General features: G+C 40.5%; 1 protein-coding gene across 1 annotated transcript in view; it reads right to left on the bottom strand.

Annotated features, from left to right (window-relative positions):
* CREB5 (cAMP responsive element binding protein 5) overlaps positions 1–13,725 on the bottom strand; it is a 212,907-nt gene that overhangs the window by 55,515 nt on the left and 143,667 nt on the right. Inside the window, exons 5-6 of the mRNA XM_086468150.1 lie at positions 13,428–13,554; positions 11,168–11,278 (exon numbers count right to left, since the gene is read on the bottom strand). Coding sequence (XP_086324276.1) covers positions 11,168–11,278; positions 13,428–13,554 — 238 coding nt within the window. The remainder of the gene's footprint in view (positions 1–11,167; positions 11,279–13,427; positions 13,555–13,725) is intronic.

Raw genomic sequence — 13,725 nt, 5'->3', positions numbered from 1 at the left:
CACATCATGATTTCTCCTGTCCTGTAAGAGCCAGGAGGCTGGCAGTGTGTTTCTGTGTTTTCCTACTTTAGGAAATGTAGCCCTCAGCATAAATTACAGCATCTCTGGTTAAAGACATCCAGAATTTAATCGTGGTTGCTTATCTTCCCCTTCACACATGCAACTCAGGAGAGCTTCACTTCTGCTCAATTCCTTGAAAATCTCTGCAGAAAGATCCTACGTGCACCAAAGAAATGCATGTTCATGGTCTCTGTTGTTCTCACTGTGGAGGGGACAAACCAAAGACAGGAACTAGTAAAGTGAGGAACTTTAGAGCTATTTCATTCAGCTGGTCATAGCCCAGGTTGCGGTGGTCAGGAGTCCTAAGGCTAGCTTAGCTCCTCCTCTAGGAGGAAAGCACATGCTGGATGGGTACTACAAGTCACAGCTATGTCATTTGGATTTTTGTGGTCAGTATTAAACTAGTGTCATATATACCAGTTTTAGGAGGACTAGCATAAACAGATCTTGAATTTTAAGTGTAGTAGAAAGGGAAGTTTTATTTTCTAAAATCTTTAAAATAGGATCAGGCTACCTTGTTTTCTGAAATGAAGGACTTGGATATCCTTGGAGAATCTCAGTCACCACAAATTTCACCAAGGGCAATCCATTCCTACTTTCATTCTCAGCACTGATACAGTTATATACAAGTTTTCACATAAACCTTAGATTACCTCTGGAACTCTTTATGCAACTAGTTCAAACATTGCTTGAATCAAGTTTCCAATCAAACTAATCCACCACTATCATCATTTAGAAGACCGACAACTCTCTGCAAATTCATGTAGCCGAACAGATTTCCCATTCTTTGTGCAAATGGTAGTCACTCTAAATGTTAGCAAGTGCTTTTTGGATAACACGCATGGATTTTCAGTTATTTATTGTTCTTCAACATCCTGAAGTATTTCAGGAAAAGCAGTTTCCTAACAAAAGATAAGGTCATGAACAAATAAATTGATGCACAAAGTTAGCCAAATAAGCATAGATAAGATTACGCTTGCACAGTAAAAGTGCATGGAATGAAGGAGGGAAAAAAACCTCACCAAAACCACAGAAAGGAAAAAAAAAAAAATCACCCACATGTGCACAAACACACACACCTGCAGACATCTGACCAACAAAGCTGAAGCTCTTCAGATTGTGAGCTGTTACTATTGCCTACCGCTGCCTCTTGTCTAAATGAGGTATTCAGAGAATCCAGATTTTGTACACATTCAGATATTAATATTTTGGCAGGATTTTTTAATTTAAGAGGATTCCTAGAAGATGAAGTTAGAGCAATATCTGTTACAAAACACGAAATACATAGTTTTCTCTCTCTCACACACACACACTACACACCAACACCAGCCTTCAGAGCAGCTGCACACATCCATCAGATGGAAAGATCAGGACTTCACCCACCCTTATCCTGGGTATCTCCTGGCTGCTATGCTGGCAGCCAAAACAAAGTTCACGCTTAACCTCATGCTAAAGAGCCTCTGTTAACAGTCAGGGAACACAGTCCATCCTCTCTACATATTTTGCTCCTGAACACCAAGCAGCATATAAAGCAGACTCTAGTCAAATCCAGTAATGAAGCCAGGTATTTTGGGAAGAAAAAAAAAAAAAAGGCAAAAAGTTGGCACAGGAAGGCAAATGTCATACTTTGGTGTATAGTGGTGTTCTGTCAGAAGCCAGACATATTAAAAATATTTACATAATTTAAAATAATTTGTACAGGTCTAGTAAAGTCTATTTTGGGATTTGGGCTTTAATAAAAGTTTAAACATTTGCTAGATCCCATTGGACTTCATCTGTAACCTTGGCATTTGAGGGCAGTATTGAGGATATGCCATTACTAAACTTTTCATATTAGTATGAGTGTGAACTGAAATACCATAATAAAAATACAACAATATTTCTTGTGACTTGAAAACAGCCCTGGACTTTACAGTATTTCCAGATGGGAAACTAAAAATGTACTTTATGTTTGCACATGTATACTCAGAGGTGGCTTGTAGTCTAATTAATATTCCAGAATAATGTGGCCTAAATACAATAATATGAATCATCCATCAGTTTCAAAGAAATATCTGGCAATTTTTCATTATGAATTATTAGGGACAGGTACTAATACCTGTCACTGACTGATACAGGATAGTCAAAAGCTCCCGGTGATTGCTTGGTATGATGAATCAATTATAGAAATCTCCTGATATTATTTTGCAGCTTAGAGAAAATAATTTACATTTAAATATTATGTAATGGACACCTATAGGAAGCAGAGTTGAAAAACTAAGTCAGAAAAACTTCATATAAGATGCTAGAAGAGTTTGCAAAACATCAGTGTGCAAAAAGAAGATGGAAATATGTACTGTATTCTAAATAAAAGAATAACTTTAAAACCAAAAGCCAAAACCAACAAAATGTGTATCTGACAGTATCAAACTGTGGAAGGGCCAGTGCTTGCCTAAAGGAAAAATCTGAGATTCAGAAGTGTAAACTAGGTCTTCAGTTGATGCAAAAACCACACAGTTCCTTTGAAGTCAATGAATTTGTACAAGTTTACAGCAGCTAAGGATTAGGGCTAAATTATAAAAGTAATCTTTGACTATACCAAAAATGTTGCCTTTGATTTTTTAAAGTTAGAGGAGTGTGAAATTCTATTTTAAGCTGCTTATGGGGCTTGTTTCCTTTCTGAACACTTATTTTTGACAATTAAAAGACAAGAGGTGAGGAGAGGAGGGGAGAGGAGGGGAGAGGAGGGGAGAGGAGGGGAGGGGAGGGGAGGGGAGGGGAGAGGAGGGGAGGGGAGAGGAGAGGAGAGGAGAGGAGAGGAGAGGAGAGGAGAGGAGAGGAGAGGAGAGGAGAGGAGAGGAGAGGAGAGGAGAGGAGAGGAGAGGAGAGGAGAGGAGAGGAGAGGAGAGGAGAGGAGAGGAGAGGAGAGGAGAGGAGAGGAGAGGAGAGGAGAGGAGAGGAGAGGAGAGGAGAGGAGAGGAGAGGAGAGGAGAGGAGAGGAGAGGAGAGGAGAGGAGAGGAGAGGAGAGGAGAGGAGAGGAGAGGAGAGGAGAGGAGAGGAGAGGAGAGGAGAGGAGAGGAGAGGAGAGGAGAGGTAGCTATTTTGTTTTAAATCATTTCCAGTAGACTCAAAAACAAAGCTACAGGAATCCTAGCTGCTCTTTTTCTATTTCACAAAAGCTTCCTCTTCTTGTACAACACAATTTTAAGATCAAGCTTTCATGAATGAAAACGTAATATAATGAAGGTAACAACCCTAAATTAAAGTACTTCCACACTGATATTGTTACTAAATGAAGAATTTTATACTATCTTAAAATAAGATTTTTGGAACATTTTTCATTAGGGTAATGAGTTGGCTTCAGTGTGACTTTAATATATAAAATAGGAGAAAAAAATTGCACATCTAGGACTAGAAGAGGGAGGTTTTGCATAAATTGAATTCTATTCCTAAAAGACTGAAGTCTTTAAAGTTCATCCTCAGCTGGTCAAAGTCCACGTTCCCCCTGCCTCCGCAATACTAGTGGGAAATTATTTCAGTTACATCGAGTATTTTTCTGTCTTCTTTGTAACATAAATCACTTAAAATGGGGTAAACTACCTAAAGCAGAGTAACTTGGAGGTGTCCACATTGTCAGAGAAATTGCAGTGAGTCCTCAGCACGTGAGCAACAAGCTGTGAGAATAGATTGCTCAGATCCCCTGGGGGTCTGGTAAGGTGGGCTATGCAGTAATTGTAGTATAAGGAGGACAGAGCACGCAGAGGGCATGACCAACTACACTATATCCCATGCAGTCTGACTGCAGAGCACATTTGGGAAGATTATTCATAGCTTTTCATGCACTAAAAATCTCAGATAAACATTACTGGCCAGCAATTTGCTAGTAAAAACCGCCAAGCAGAGCAAAGTTTGCTGCGTAAGTGTTTCCAGGGTGGGAGACCCAGCCTGCCCCAGTTTTTAAATTATCTCCTCGATAATTCTCCGAACATAAATAAAAGCAGTTGCACTAACGAACATCTGGAAGACAGTATATAACCCTCCCACTGCTGAAAAGTGTCACTGGTCATATCTGACAGAAGAAACAACAAATGCTGTGAGCATTTCCTTAGACTGAACACAGCTTGTAGCAGTATTTCAAATATGCCTGTGATCTTAGAAGGAGCTCTACAGGGGTATTCGTTAGTCCTGGTTTGGATATGGTTGACATTATGTGAAAGTAAGTGCTCTCCTGAGACTTCAGGGAAAGCTACGATGCCAGGGAAGCTGATCTCACAAGACTTCCATCATCTCAGATGACAGAAGTCTCAGAAGTTCAGTTAATTTTTGCCACTCTGAGCCAAAATCTCATCAGTAAAGTTCAGGAAATTTCAGGGGCATTAAATCCAAACCGTCACCTTCATTCGAATTTGAATCCTAAATTTGAGCCTGCAACCTCTTTAAGCTTTAGGAGTTCAGAGTCTCCCCATTCTTTCACTAGTCCTGAAAACCCACTGTATTTCAACAATTATATTGATATTACAGATATTAATTATTAATATTAACTTGAAAAAATACATATACATAAATTCTACTCAGACAGAAGATGTGTTTTCTAGAAGTGGCAGCCAGAAATTCTTCTGTGCTTGTTTCAGCTCTTCCACTGACAAATTCTGTGGCCTCTAGTGAGTCAGTTCACTTTTCTCTCTCAGCTGAACAGTCTAAAATTATTTCTCTCACAGGAATGCTATCATAATTAATAAACTGCTTCATTAGCTACTGTATAGTTTTTAGAAAATTATTTTTAAGCTTTTAAGAAGAGATTTATTGCCATGAGACTTTTGCTTCCAGCTCTTGCTTCCTCAATGCTTAAAATTTGGAGCTGGTAAAGTGTGTAGGAACATCCCCTCCATCCCAAAGCCCACCGCTTGTCATGAGAAGCACTTGTACATCCCAAGGAAACGCCGAGCTTAACATGCAACAGCCTGAAGTGCAAAACAACTTCCATTATGCATGGCTCTTGCAAAAATCTTGGAAAGTGAAAGCTGTACATATTCCAAGCAAAAGACTGAAATATATCTATGCGAAGCAGAACTTCCCTGTAACGCAACCTTGTTTTTATTTTTATAATTTCCTTTTTCCCTGGCTTCGCTACCATAAGGACTTGCTTTTACTTGCACCAGCTCCCACTGACACACAACTTTACACAAACAAAACCTTCTCTGGAAGGGAGGTTTGGCACCAAACAAGTTGCCCTCACATATACAGATGCATCTGACTGAAGTTTCAAAACCTTACAACACACAAAAGCCAGCAGTCCATGTGTTGGCCTAGATGATAGCTACAGCAAGCAAATACTAGGATTGTATTTCAATTATTGCTATGGTTACAAAATCAGGGTGGACACTGGAGGGAAAAGGAGAAAGAGAAACAAATCTACAAAGACAATAAATCCTCTGAGGAAAAAGAGGGTGGTGGAGAAACAGAGGGAAAGAGAAAGGGTGAGGGCTCGTGGGTGGGGGAGAAAGCGAGGTTGTTTTAACACCCAGCTGAATCAAGGCAAACAAAATAATAAAAATCCAAGTTCTTCTAGGGAAATAGTGCTGATAAGATCACCACAGGATAAAGTGACACAAAGAAAGAAAAATGCAAGGAATTGTTACAACTTGCGTCTGCAATAAGCAACGCAATTTGTATGCACTCGGGAGAAGTGGGATCAAATATTCAACATGTATTCGCAGCAGCTATGAGTAACTGAACAGGCTCGCTTCTCTGTTGCACTTATGGAGCCACTGACAGCTTAAGAAGAATTAGTTCCTACCCAGTCTAGTTCATAATCCAGCATTTAGGCATGACGGCTACAAGGTCCTGTTTCAGTAAACAAAACAAAATATGATTAGCTTCACCCATCACAATAATACCTTAATCCACAGCAAGGCATACTGTCTGCAGGCAAAGCTACTGCCCAAGGAGGATTTTAAAGTGTGGATCAGCAGCACACTGAAAGGTTGGTTTTAGGGACTTTAAAACATAAGCGCAAATGTAGCAAGAGATACCATTTCAGAACAGTGAGTTTTGTCAACAGTTGCAGAAGCACTGTGTTTTTTAACTATTTAACAGTCCCTTCCTTGAAAACTTTTCTCAGTTACCAATACAGGAAATTTTGTCACAACCCTTTTTTTAAAATTGGAAGGCTTTGCTTTGCACATTTTTTTTCCTTACGCTGCTTTCATTGCTTTATTGTGAAGGACAAGATGAGCAATTGCTGTTGAAAGCTCTGCAGAGATGCGACATTTTTCTTTCTCCTCAGTAGCTCAAAATCTGTGCAAAGAAAAGCTTCTGGCCTTGAAGCAATGCTTGTGGCTCTAATAAAGTGACTAACTCCTTTCCCAGCCAGCTTGATAGGAAAACACAGACTTCAAACTGTTTATTATATTTAACAAAATATGTTCAGTCGTGAAATGTTAAGTAGCTAAACCTAGAGCTTCAGTGGGTCTGATCCTGCCTGGACTGCCTATGCCAGCATCCTGCCTGAAATCCATACAGAAAACTCGCAGACCTTGGCCCACAGCTGGTACCTGGTGGGATGTCCTTCCCAAGGCCACCAGCTGCACCAGGATGCCACTGGTGTTAGGGCAGCGCTCTTGTTTCCACATCCAAAGGCTGCTGCAACAGCTGAGCCAAGTACCAAACTGGGGCCGGGGGTAAGAGCTTACTCCATCTGTTTCTCCCTTTGCACCAGTTGCACCATCACAGCTCACGGGCACAGAAATGCGCGTTATTTGTAAAACAAGAAGCAACAGAAGACTCCACCCAAACGCAGACCCCAGTCTGCATCCGAGGAAAGCCAGCCACCTCTGCGGTCAAGTCTTTCCCGCTTGGCTGACGTGCTGTTTCTGGAGAAAGTGAGCAGTGTCCCTCTGACAGCCATACGAAATGCACCCGGGTCCCTGCAGCCAGACGTGCCTTTCTGCTGGGACAGAGAGCTGAGCAATGCTTGAACCAGGATTTTCACAGCCACCAGTAGGATCTGGACCCTTTACTCTCATTAAGTTGAATAAAAATTAGTGTTGATGACAACTGGTTAACTGCAATTTCTTTCACCTCTCTCCTCCTCCACTGCCAAAGCTGTCCAGAATTCTTAGGTAAATTATGAGGTTCAGTTAATATGGATATTTTACCATTATAATTAGGAACATGCTCATTGCTGGTTTATTACTTTTCTTTTCTGGTTATATTTTCACTCTTTCTTCTGATAGACACCTTCAAATTAATTTTCTTATTATTACTCTTCAATAAAGTGATGTGTACAAGGCAAAAACAATAGCCTACAACTCTACATACTTCTGATACGGAAATAAATTATTTTCTTTTTTTAAAGAACCATACAGATGCTGTCAGGAAGGCAGGCATAGCCAAGACACATATATTGCAATTTATTTAAATTTTATAAAACTATGTATCCAGCAAGGGGCAGACAGAGAGAGTAAAAGAAAAAATTAACAGGTCAAATTGAAAAAACTGCATTTTTAAGTTCAATTATTTTCACTGCCAGCCTGCTTTTCATACCTCTTTTCAGAGCTCATAAATCTCTATAGGTAAAGATCAATGCCTTGTAAAATTCAGATAGAGAGGCATCAGCTCCACCAAAAAGACCTGCTGTCACACAGCCTTCCAGCTGTTCAGTGCACACTATTTATCTTTCACTCCGGTAATCCACACAGTATTGCACTTCCGAGTTATAAAACCTTGAATACTTTGAAACTGCAAACCAAACGGTATGCAAGCAGTATATTAAGGCAAAGTAACCACCAACAATTCCGAGTTCATAATATTCTCAGCCTACTGAACCACATGTTAATATGCTACATGTACTATTCAGCTTATTTTTACCATGTACACTTAGAGCTATATGTTTCCTCCACTTTCCAATGCAATATATTTTAATACAAAATCGATGTGTTTTTTTGGTAGGCAGCGTGAAGGTTTTATCCACTTAGCTCTGAATCTAAGAAGAAAGCAGTATTTATTTAGATGTTCACTCATTCATTTACTAGGACAGTTTTAAAGCATTAGGTGATAGCCTAATTGAGAGGTACACCGTGAGGGAAACTCAGATTGTTGTGATAAATTAAATCAGTTCTGGGGTGTCATCTGCAATGCTTTAATATTTGTGAGGAACTTTCTCCTGAAAAAAAATCTAAACAGGAAATGAGCATCTTGGGTGGCAGAGTGTGGCTTTCTATAAACACCAGCTAATACAAGCTGATTAAAAGACATATAGATAAATAAATTGCTTATTATAGAAACACAACATTAATGCAACACATATCCTATATGTGTCCGTAGATTGCTTATATATCAGACAATGAATGTATTTATCAGACTGGCTTCCATTTCCTACTACGAACTGATTATGAACCAAGCAAAGGTGTGAAACTTTTGCCATCTATCTGCTTTCTCTAAAAAACCTGGCATCACACAGCATCCATACTGATATTATGTATTCATATTTATTTTAGAGAAGCAAATTAAGTCACATGCGTCACCAAATAGTGTTACGACTGCTGCATACCAAATCATGCTTGCATTGCTCAGGTACATACTTTCAAGAGGTCAGAAGGATTCAGTCTCACATCTGGGTCTCACATCTAGAGAAGCCTGTCCTGCATTCTCATGTAGGCACAAAGAAAATGCAGATCCATCTGCCACGGATTTGGACGGCTGATGAATCAGGCCCAAAGTCCCCCAAACTTCTCCAGTTAATGCAGTCATTAGCTGCAAGCAGCTTAGATGATTCTGCCTAGTATTCAACACATTTATTCATTGCAGAGTGGGGCCAGCCAGAGAGAACATAAGCAATGCTGGATGCATCAGCAGTAATAGCATTAGCAGAATCTGGGGAAACCTGAAATTCCTTCTTAATGCAGGACACAATCCAGTAAGGTACTAAGCACCCTCGTTTTCAACTTTTTTTAAAAAGTAGCCAGAATATACGAAGTCTCATGCTTTGAGCACGAAGCAAAGTGAAATAGTTAATAATAAGAACAAACATGCCTGTAATACAGATGATTCAGATTTAAAATTCATGAACTTACATGTTAGAAATAATTTTGCTCTGAATATTTCCTACATTTTTTCCACTCTGTGTTCATGCAGAGTATTGTTAATAGATTCATATTCCTCAAAACAGTGGCTAAACAAAGAGGCGTTTTACATTACATGTGTGCTCAAACAGAAATAAAGTATAAAACTAGTATATAGAATATTAAATAAACCCCTGCATTTGAATAGAAGAAAGGTCCTGAAGCTCTGAATTATGCTTCTTACTTTTAAGAGTTAATGCATGTAGATTTTTCTCTACCTCTGGAAGAGCAGCAGAAAGACCCTGAGAAGCAAAGGCACTGCTTGTTCACTATACTGTGTTTTGGAACCGATAGCAATTTCTGTCTGAAAGAACTGTGCCTTCGTACACTAGGTTTAGGGACAAAACCTGCGTATCCAGATTAAAAAGCAATTTGTATTAATGTACAGCTTCAGCTATTAAAGCACAGAATTCTCACCATATGCACCAATAATTTAATCTTGTTCTTAAGTAGCCTCACACTTCCAGTAAAAAAAAGGCAGGGAGAGCGGGGGGAGAGTAAACTACAGAACCCCTCAGTCCCCAAAACAGATGCCAGTTTTAGATTTATTCAGCCAGGGAGTATTTAGCTTGGCTCAGCTGTACTTGTGTTGAAAAAACACTGGCCTATTCCAAAAAGTTTTTAACAAGCTCTGCTGCAGATGTTGTTGCCATTTGGCATGTCACCGTCACTGTGTGGTACAGCAGAGAGAGAACTCTTGACCACAGGTTTTCCTTGGCTGGGGGAGCAGCGTTTTTGGCTATTGCTCTTCTTCTGGCCAACTGGCTGCATGTTTACGGAGTGTGGTTTTAGACGGGGTGTTAACAGAGGTTGGGTTAACAGCCTAACCCAGACCAACAGTGAGGCAAAGGCATGACCTATCCAATCTAAGAAAACAGAGATAGAATAAGCTCGTATATGTTGTTGCTCTTAACCCACAGCCTCTTGCATGCACCATACTTATAGACAAGAAGATATTTTTCTTTGCCTCAGGACAGATGACAACAACTTTAAAAGCTGTACCAGTCATGCAAAGTAGAAATATATAAAAACATGTGGTTGCTTAATATTTGTCGGCTTGATTTCTTTCTCTCACTTATGACAATTTTACCTTGGCAAAACGCCACTGAAAGAAGTTCAATGAAGTTACTCCTGTTTTCCTCTATGACGAGACATCTTGAGAGGGTTAAAAACCCTACAGAGTTAAACTGCAAACTTCTGAACTTGTACCAGCAAATGGCAGTTCTGAAACTGAGAAAGTTTAAGTGCTTCTACATTGATGAACTTGGTTCCAGGGATACTAGTGCTGAATACCTCCATGCGAGTGCATATAAAGCTGGGGAAAATTGCAAAGGCCCACTTGTAGTTTAGTTTACCTGCACTAATCCTATACCAGTACACACACCTGAGAAGCCTTGACCTGGTAAGAAATACAGCAACTTTAAAAAACACTATGACATTTAACTCATATAAATAAATAATTTTTGTCCAAATTCTGACGCTTTTTGATGGCAACACCTTTGTTGCACTCAAGCAAAAGAAAATATCCCAGTTTTATACACATTGTTCAGTCTGCTTTTCTAACACTGCCATTACCCTGACATGCCATGTGCTTATCTGGAAAAAGCAGACTATGTGCATTCCCTCGACGTCAGACACTTTTTACTTCACTATTAATCGACAATTTTCTTTAAGCCAAGTTGCGGAGCACAGACACCATCAGAGAACCAGTCAGACCATTTGTTTAAATTCTACTAATCTGCACCAAAAAATCCTATTTAACACAGTATGGATCAGAATGTCCACCCTTCACTTCAGTTCCCTCTCACTGAGAGTTCAGCTAGGACTAGGAACATCTTGAAAGTTCATAGACACAAAGGCAATTTACTGCAGCATATTAAAAAAGAGTATAACATATGACTAAGAATGAAGTAAGCAGTGTCTGGCTACATCCCCCACTGTCTGGGTAACCAGTATGCAAGAGCTATGTAAGTAAATATTATTTTTGTAAATTTTCTTTTTTTACCATTTTGGCTTCTGAATGCATTGGGGGAACTTGAGGTGAAGCACAAGGATTATTGAGGTTCGGCCCCTGCATCCCCATGATGTTGGAGTTCATTGACATTTGTCGCTCCATCTTTCAAAAGAAAAAGAAAGAAAGAAAAAAAAAATGTTTGAACACGTCTGAAGACATTTGCAAAAATTTATGCTCGATTTCTATTTAAATGGACTCAGCTTTATTTCTTCAAGTCATGACTGGAAAAATAACAATCTTTGTCGTGAATTGCATGTGTATAAGCATGCAGGCGTGTGTTTCATCAGAATCAGCCCTGAAAACTCACAGCCAATTATAAAGAAAAGGGTTCTTTACTAAACAAATGTAGCAGCCACCCAAGTTTGCACTTTTTTGTAATGATTTTCTCCTGTTCAGTATAACAACACTTGGAGTTAAGTGGTTTTAAAAGCATCACTGTATAAAGTTGTGCCTTCCCTTGTCAGTGCAGCCCAACTTAGCTTGTTAAAAACATAAATAAAAATGTACAATCTTGAATATATGGAAAACAAGTTGGCTCTTTTTCCTTCACTCGAACCACTCAGCTGAGAAAAGTTTTCCATATGTCTTGTAAGGGAAGCTTTCATGTACTGCTGAGATAGCAAAAAACAAAGCAGAACTCCTCCTGGCTATTCAGAGCCCTTTCTGCGAGGTAATCTCACTAGGCTGGGAGGGAGAGATATAATTTTCAAACAAAACCTAGTGGCAGTAAGGCCTGGTAATATAATTTCCTGAAGTGTCTTCCCTGAAAAGAGGCAAGTCCTGTTACAGTGCTAGTCATTGGTAGGGGTGATAAGCAGGGTTATGGTGATGCCTTCAACCAGAGCTGAGCATCCTGCCTTGCTTTGGGCCAGTGCCCTGAATCTTTGGCTCATACAAGAAAGAAGCTTTTGGATCCTCCTAAGCTCTTCCAAGCAGGGGAGATACTTTTTGTGCCCTGTGGTGAGGTCTTGGCTCCCATTCTCCATGATCCCAGCAAGACTGGGTGCTGAGCCTGAGGGAGAGGACAATATCCCACTGGCTGCTGGTGGGGAGAAGTTGCCTCCGCCAGGGCCCCTCACCTGCTCCATGGGCTAGGAGGAGTTCCCACCGCTATCTCCTCCTCTTTCAGGAGGGCTGTGGGGCAGGAGCTGCAGCCGGGGCAGCCAGCGCTGATAGGGTCTGTCTCACCTCCATGCTCGTGTCTGGGGCTCTCAGCCAGAGCACACCTGCTTGTCTGCAAGCAGAGCTGCCCAAAGGGCTCCCCAGCACCAACCTGAAGCCCCTGAGCTTACAGCGAAGCAGGATGTTTGCTCCGTTTCAGGTTCCTTAGAAATCATGCCAGAAAAAAACTGCCTACAGTGACATGTCGTGTATTTTTTTGTTGAACTTCCTGGTCAATATTCCAGGAGAGCCTTATTGATAAGTTCCTAATTAATAACTTATTAATGATTGCTCAAATAGCAGCCAAACCTGAATCTTCGTAGCCCTCTGGAATGTCTCCCTTGCTCCAGCAAAGACAGAACAAGCAGTGCTTTCCTCCCTCCCACGGTCAATTGCTCTCAAGTTGTCTTTCAAACTGAACATCGTGGAATGAAACAGAAATGTCTCCTTTCCCAATCCCCTCCTCCCCATGCCATCCTTACTCATCTCCACCCTTAATCCGCCCAAATGTCTTATACTGAAAGAGTTGTTAAAATCATTTAAGAATTTGAAGCTACAATTGCAAAGCACCCCTTTGTCTCCCAGAATATGGGAAATATTCCCATCTCTGCAGAAATGAGTGGCAGACGAGCAGCAATCATGAACAAATTCTAATTAAGTGCAAGCTACCAGGCTGGAAAAGTAAGTCACATTTCTTTCTTGTTAGCTGGTTATCTCCCACAAACAAGAGGATTACTTAGAGTTTACTGGCATAACTGATGTACATGACTTTTCCCCTTTTGTCTGACTTCAGAAAAATCTTTTTATTCCAGCGTGGACATACTGATTTCACCTATACAATCAAATGTGAGAACCAGAAATTGTAGTCTCATGTAAACCATTTCTAATCACTCTCATGCTAATTAACATGCCATTAACTGCTCCAGAAATACTGTTGTGTAAGATGAAGCAGCAAAAAAGGTCCAGCTTCCTTAACTCATTACGCTTTGATTTTTTTAGAAAATCCAACAGACTTTCACCTCTGCATAGGCTGAATCGAGCAAAACACCAACCTTCCTCCCCTGCAAAAAACGCAAACCAAAAAACTTACAGGCATGAGTACAGCAGAAGATCCAGGCATGGTAGGGTTGGGCAGGGTGCCAGGCATAGAGGCAGGCATAGGCTGTCTTTGTCGGTTGTGTAGGTGCAGTAGTGAAGACAGAGAACCTGGGACAGGCCTAGGAGAAAACGAAAGAAAGCTGTCATGGGCTATGGAGACCAAAACAAGCCTCACCGTGCCAGCCTTTGTTTGGCACAGGCAACTCTAGACAAGCAGGCACAGATAAGCCAATCCAGCATTTGTCCTCTCCTGCATGAATCAGTAGAACAGAAAGTTTTCAAGAAACAGA

Source organism: Leptosomus discolor, chromosome 7 (assembly GCF_034619465.1).
Source record: "Leptosomus discolor isolate bLepDis1 chromosome 7, bLepDis1.hap2, whole genome shotgun sequence".
Classification (NCBI taxonomy): domain Eukaryota; kingdom Metazoa; phylum Chordata; class Aves; order Leptosomiformes; family Leptosomidae; genus Leptosomus; species Leptosomus discolor.
This window is presented reverse-complemented; position numbering and strand designations above follow the sequence as displayed.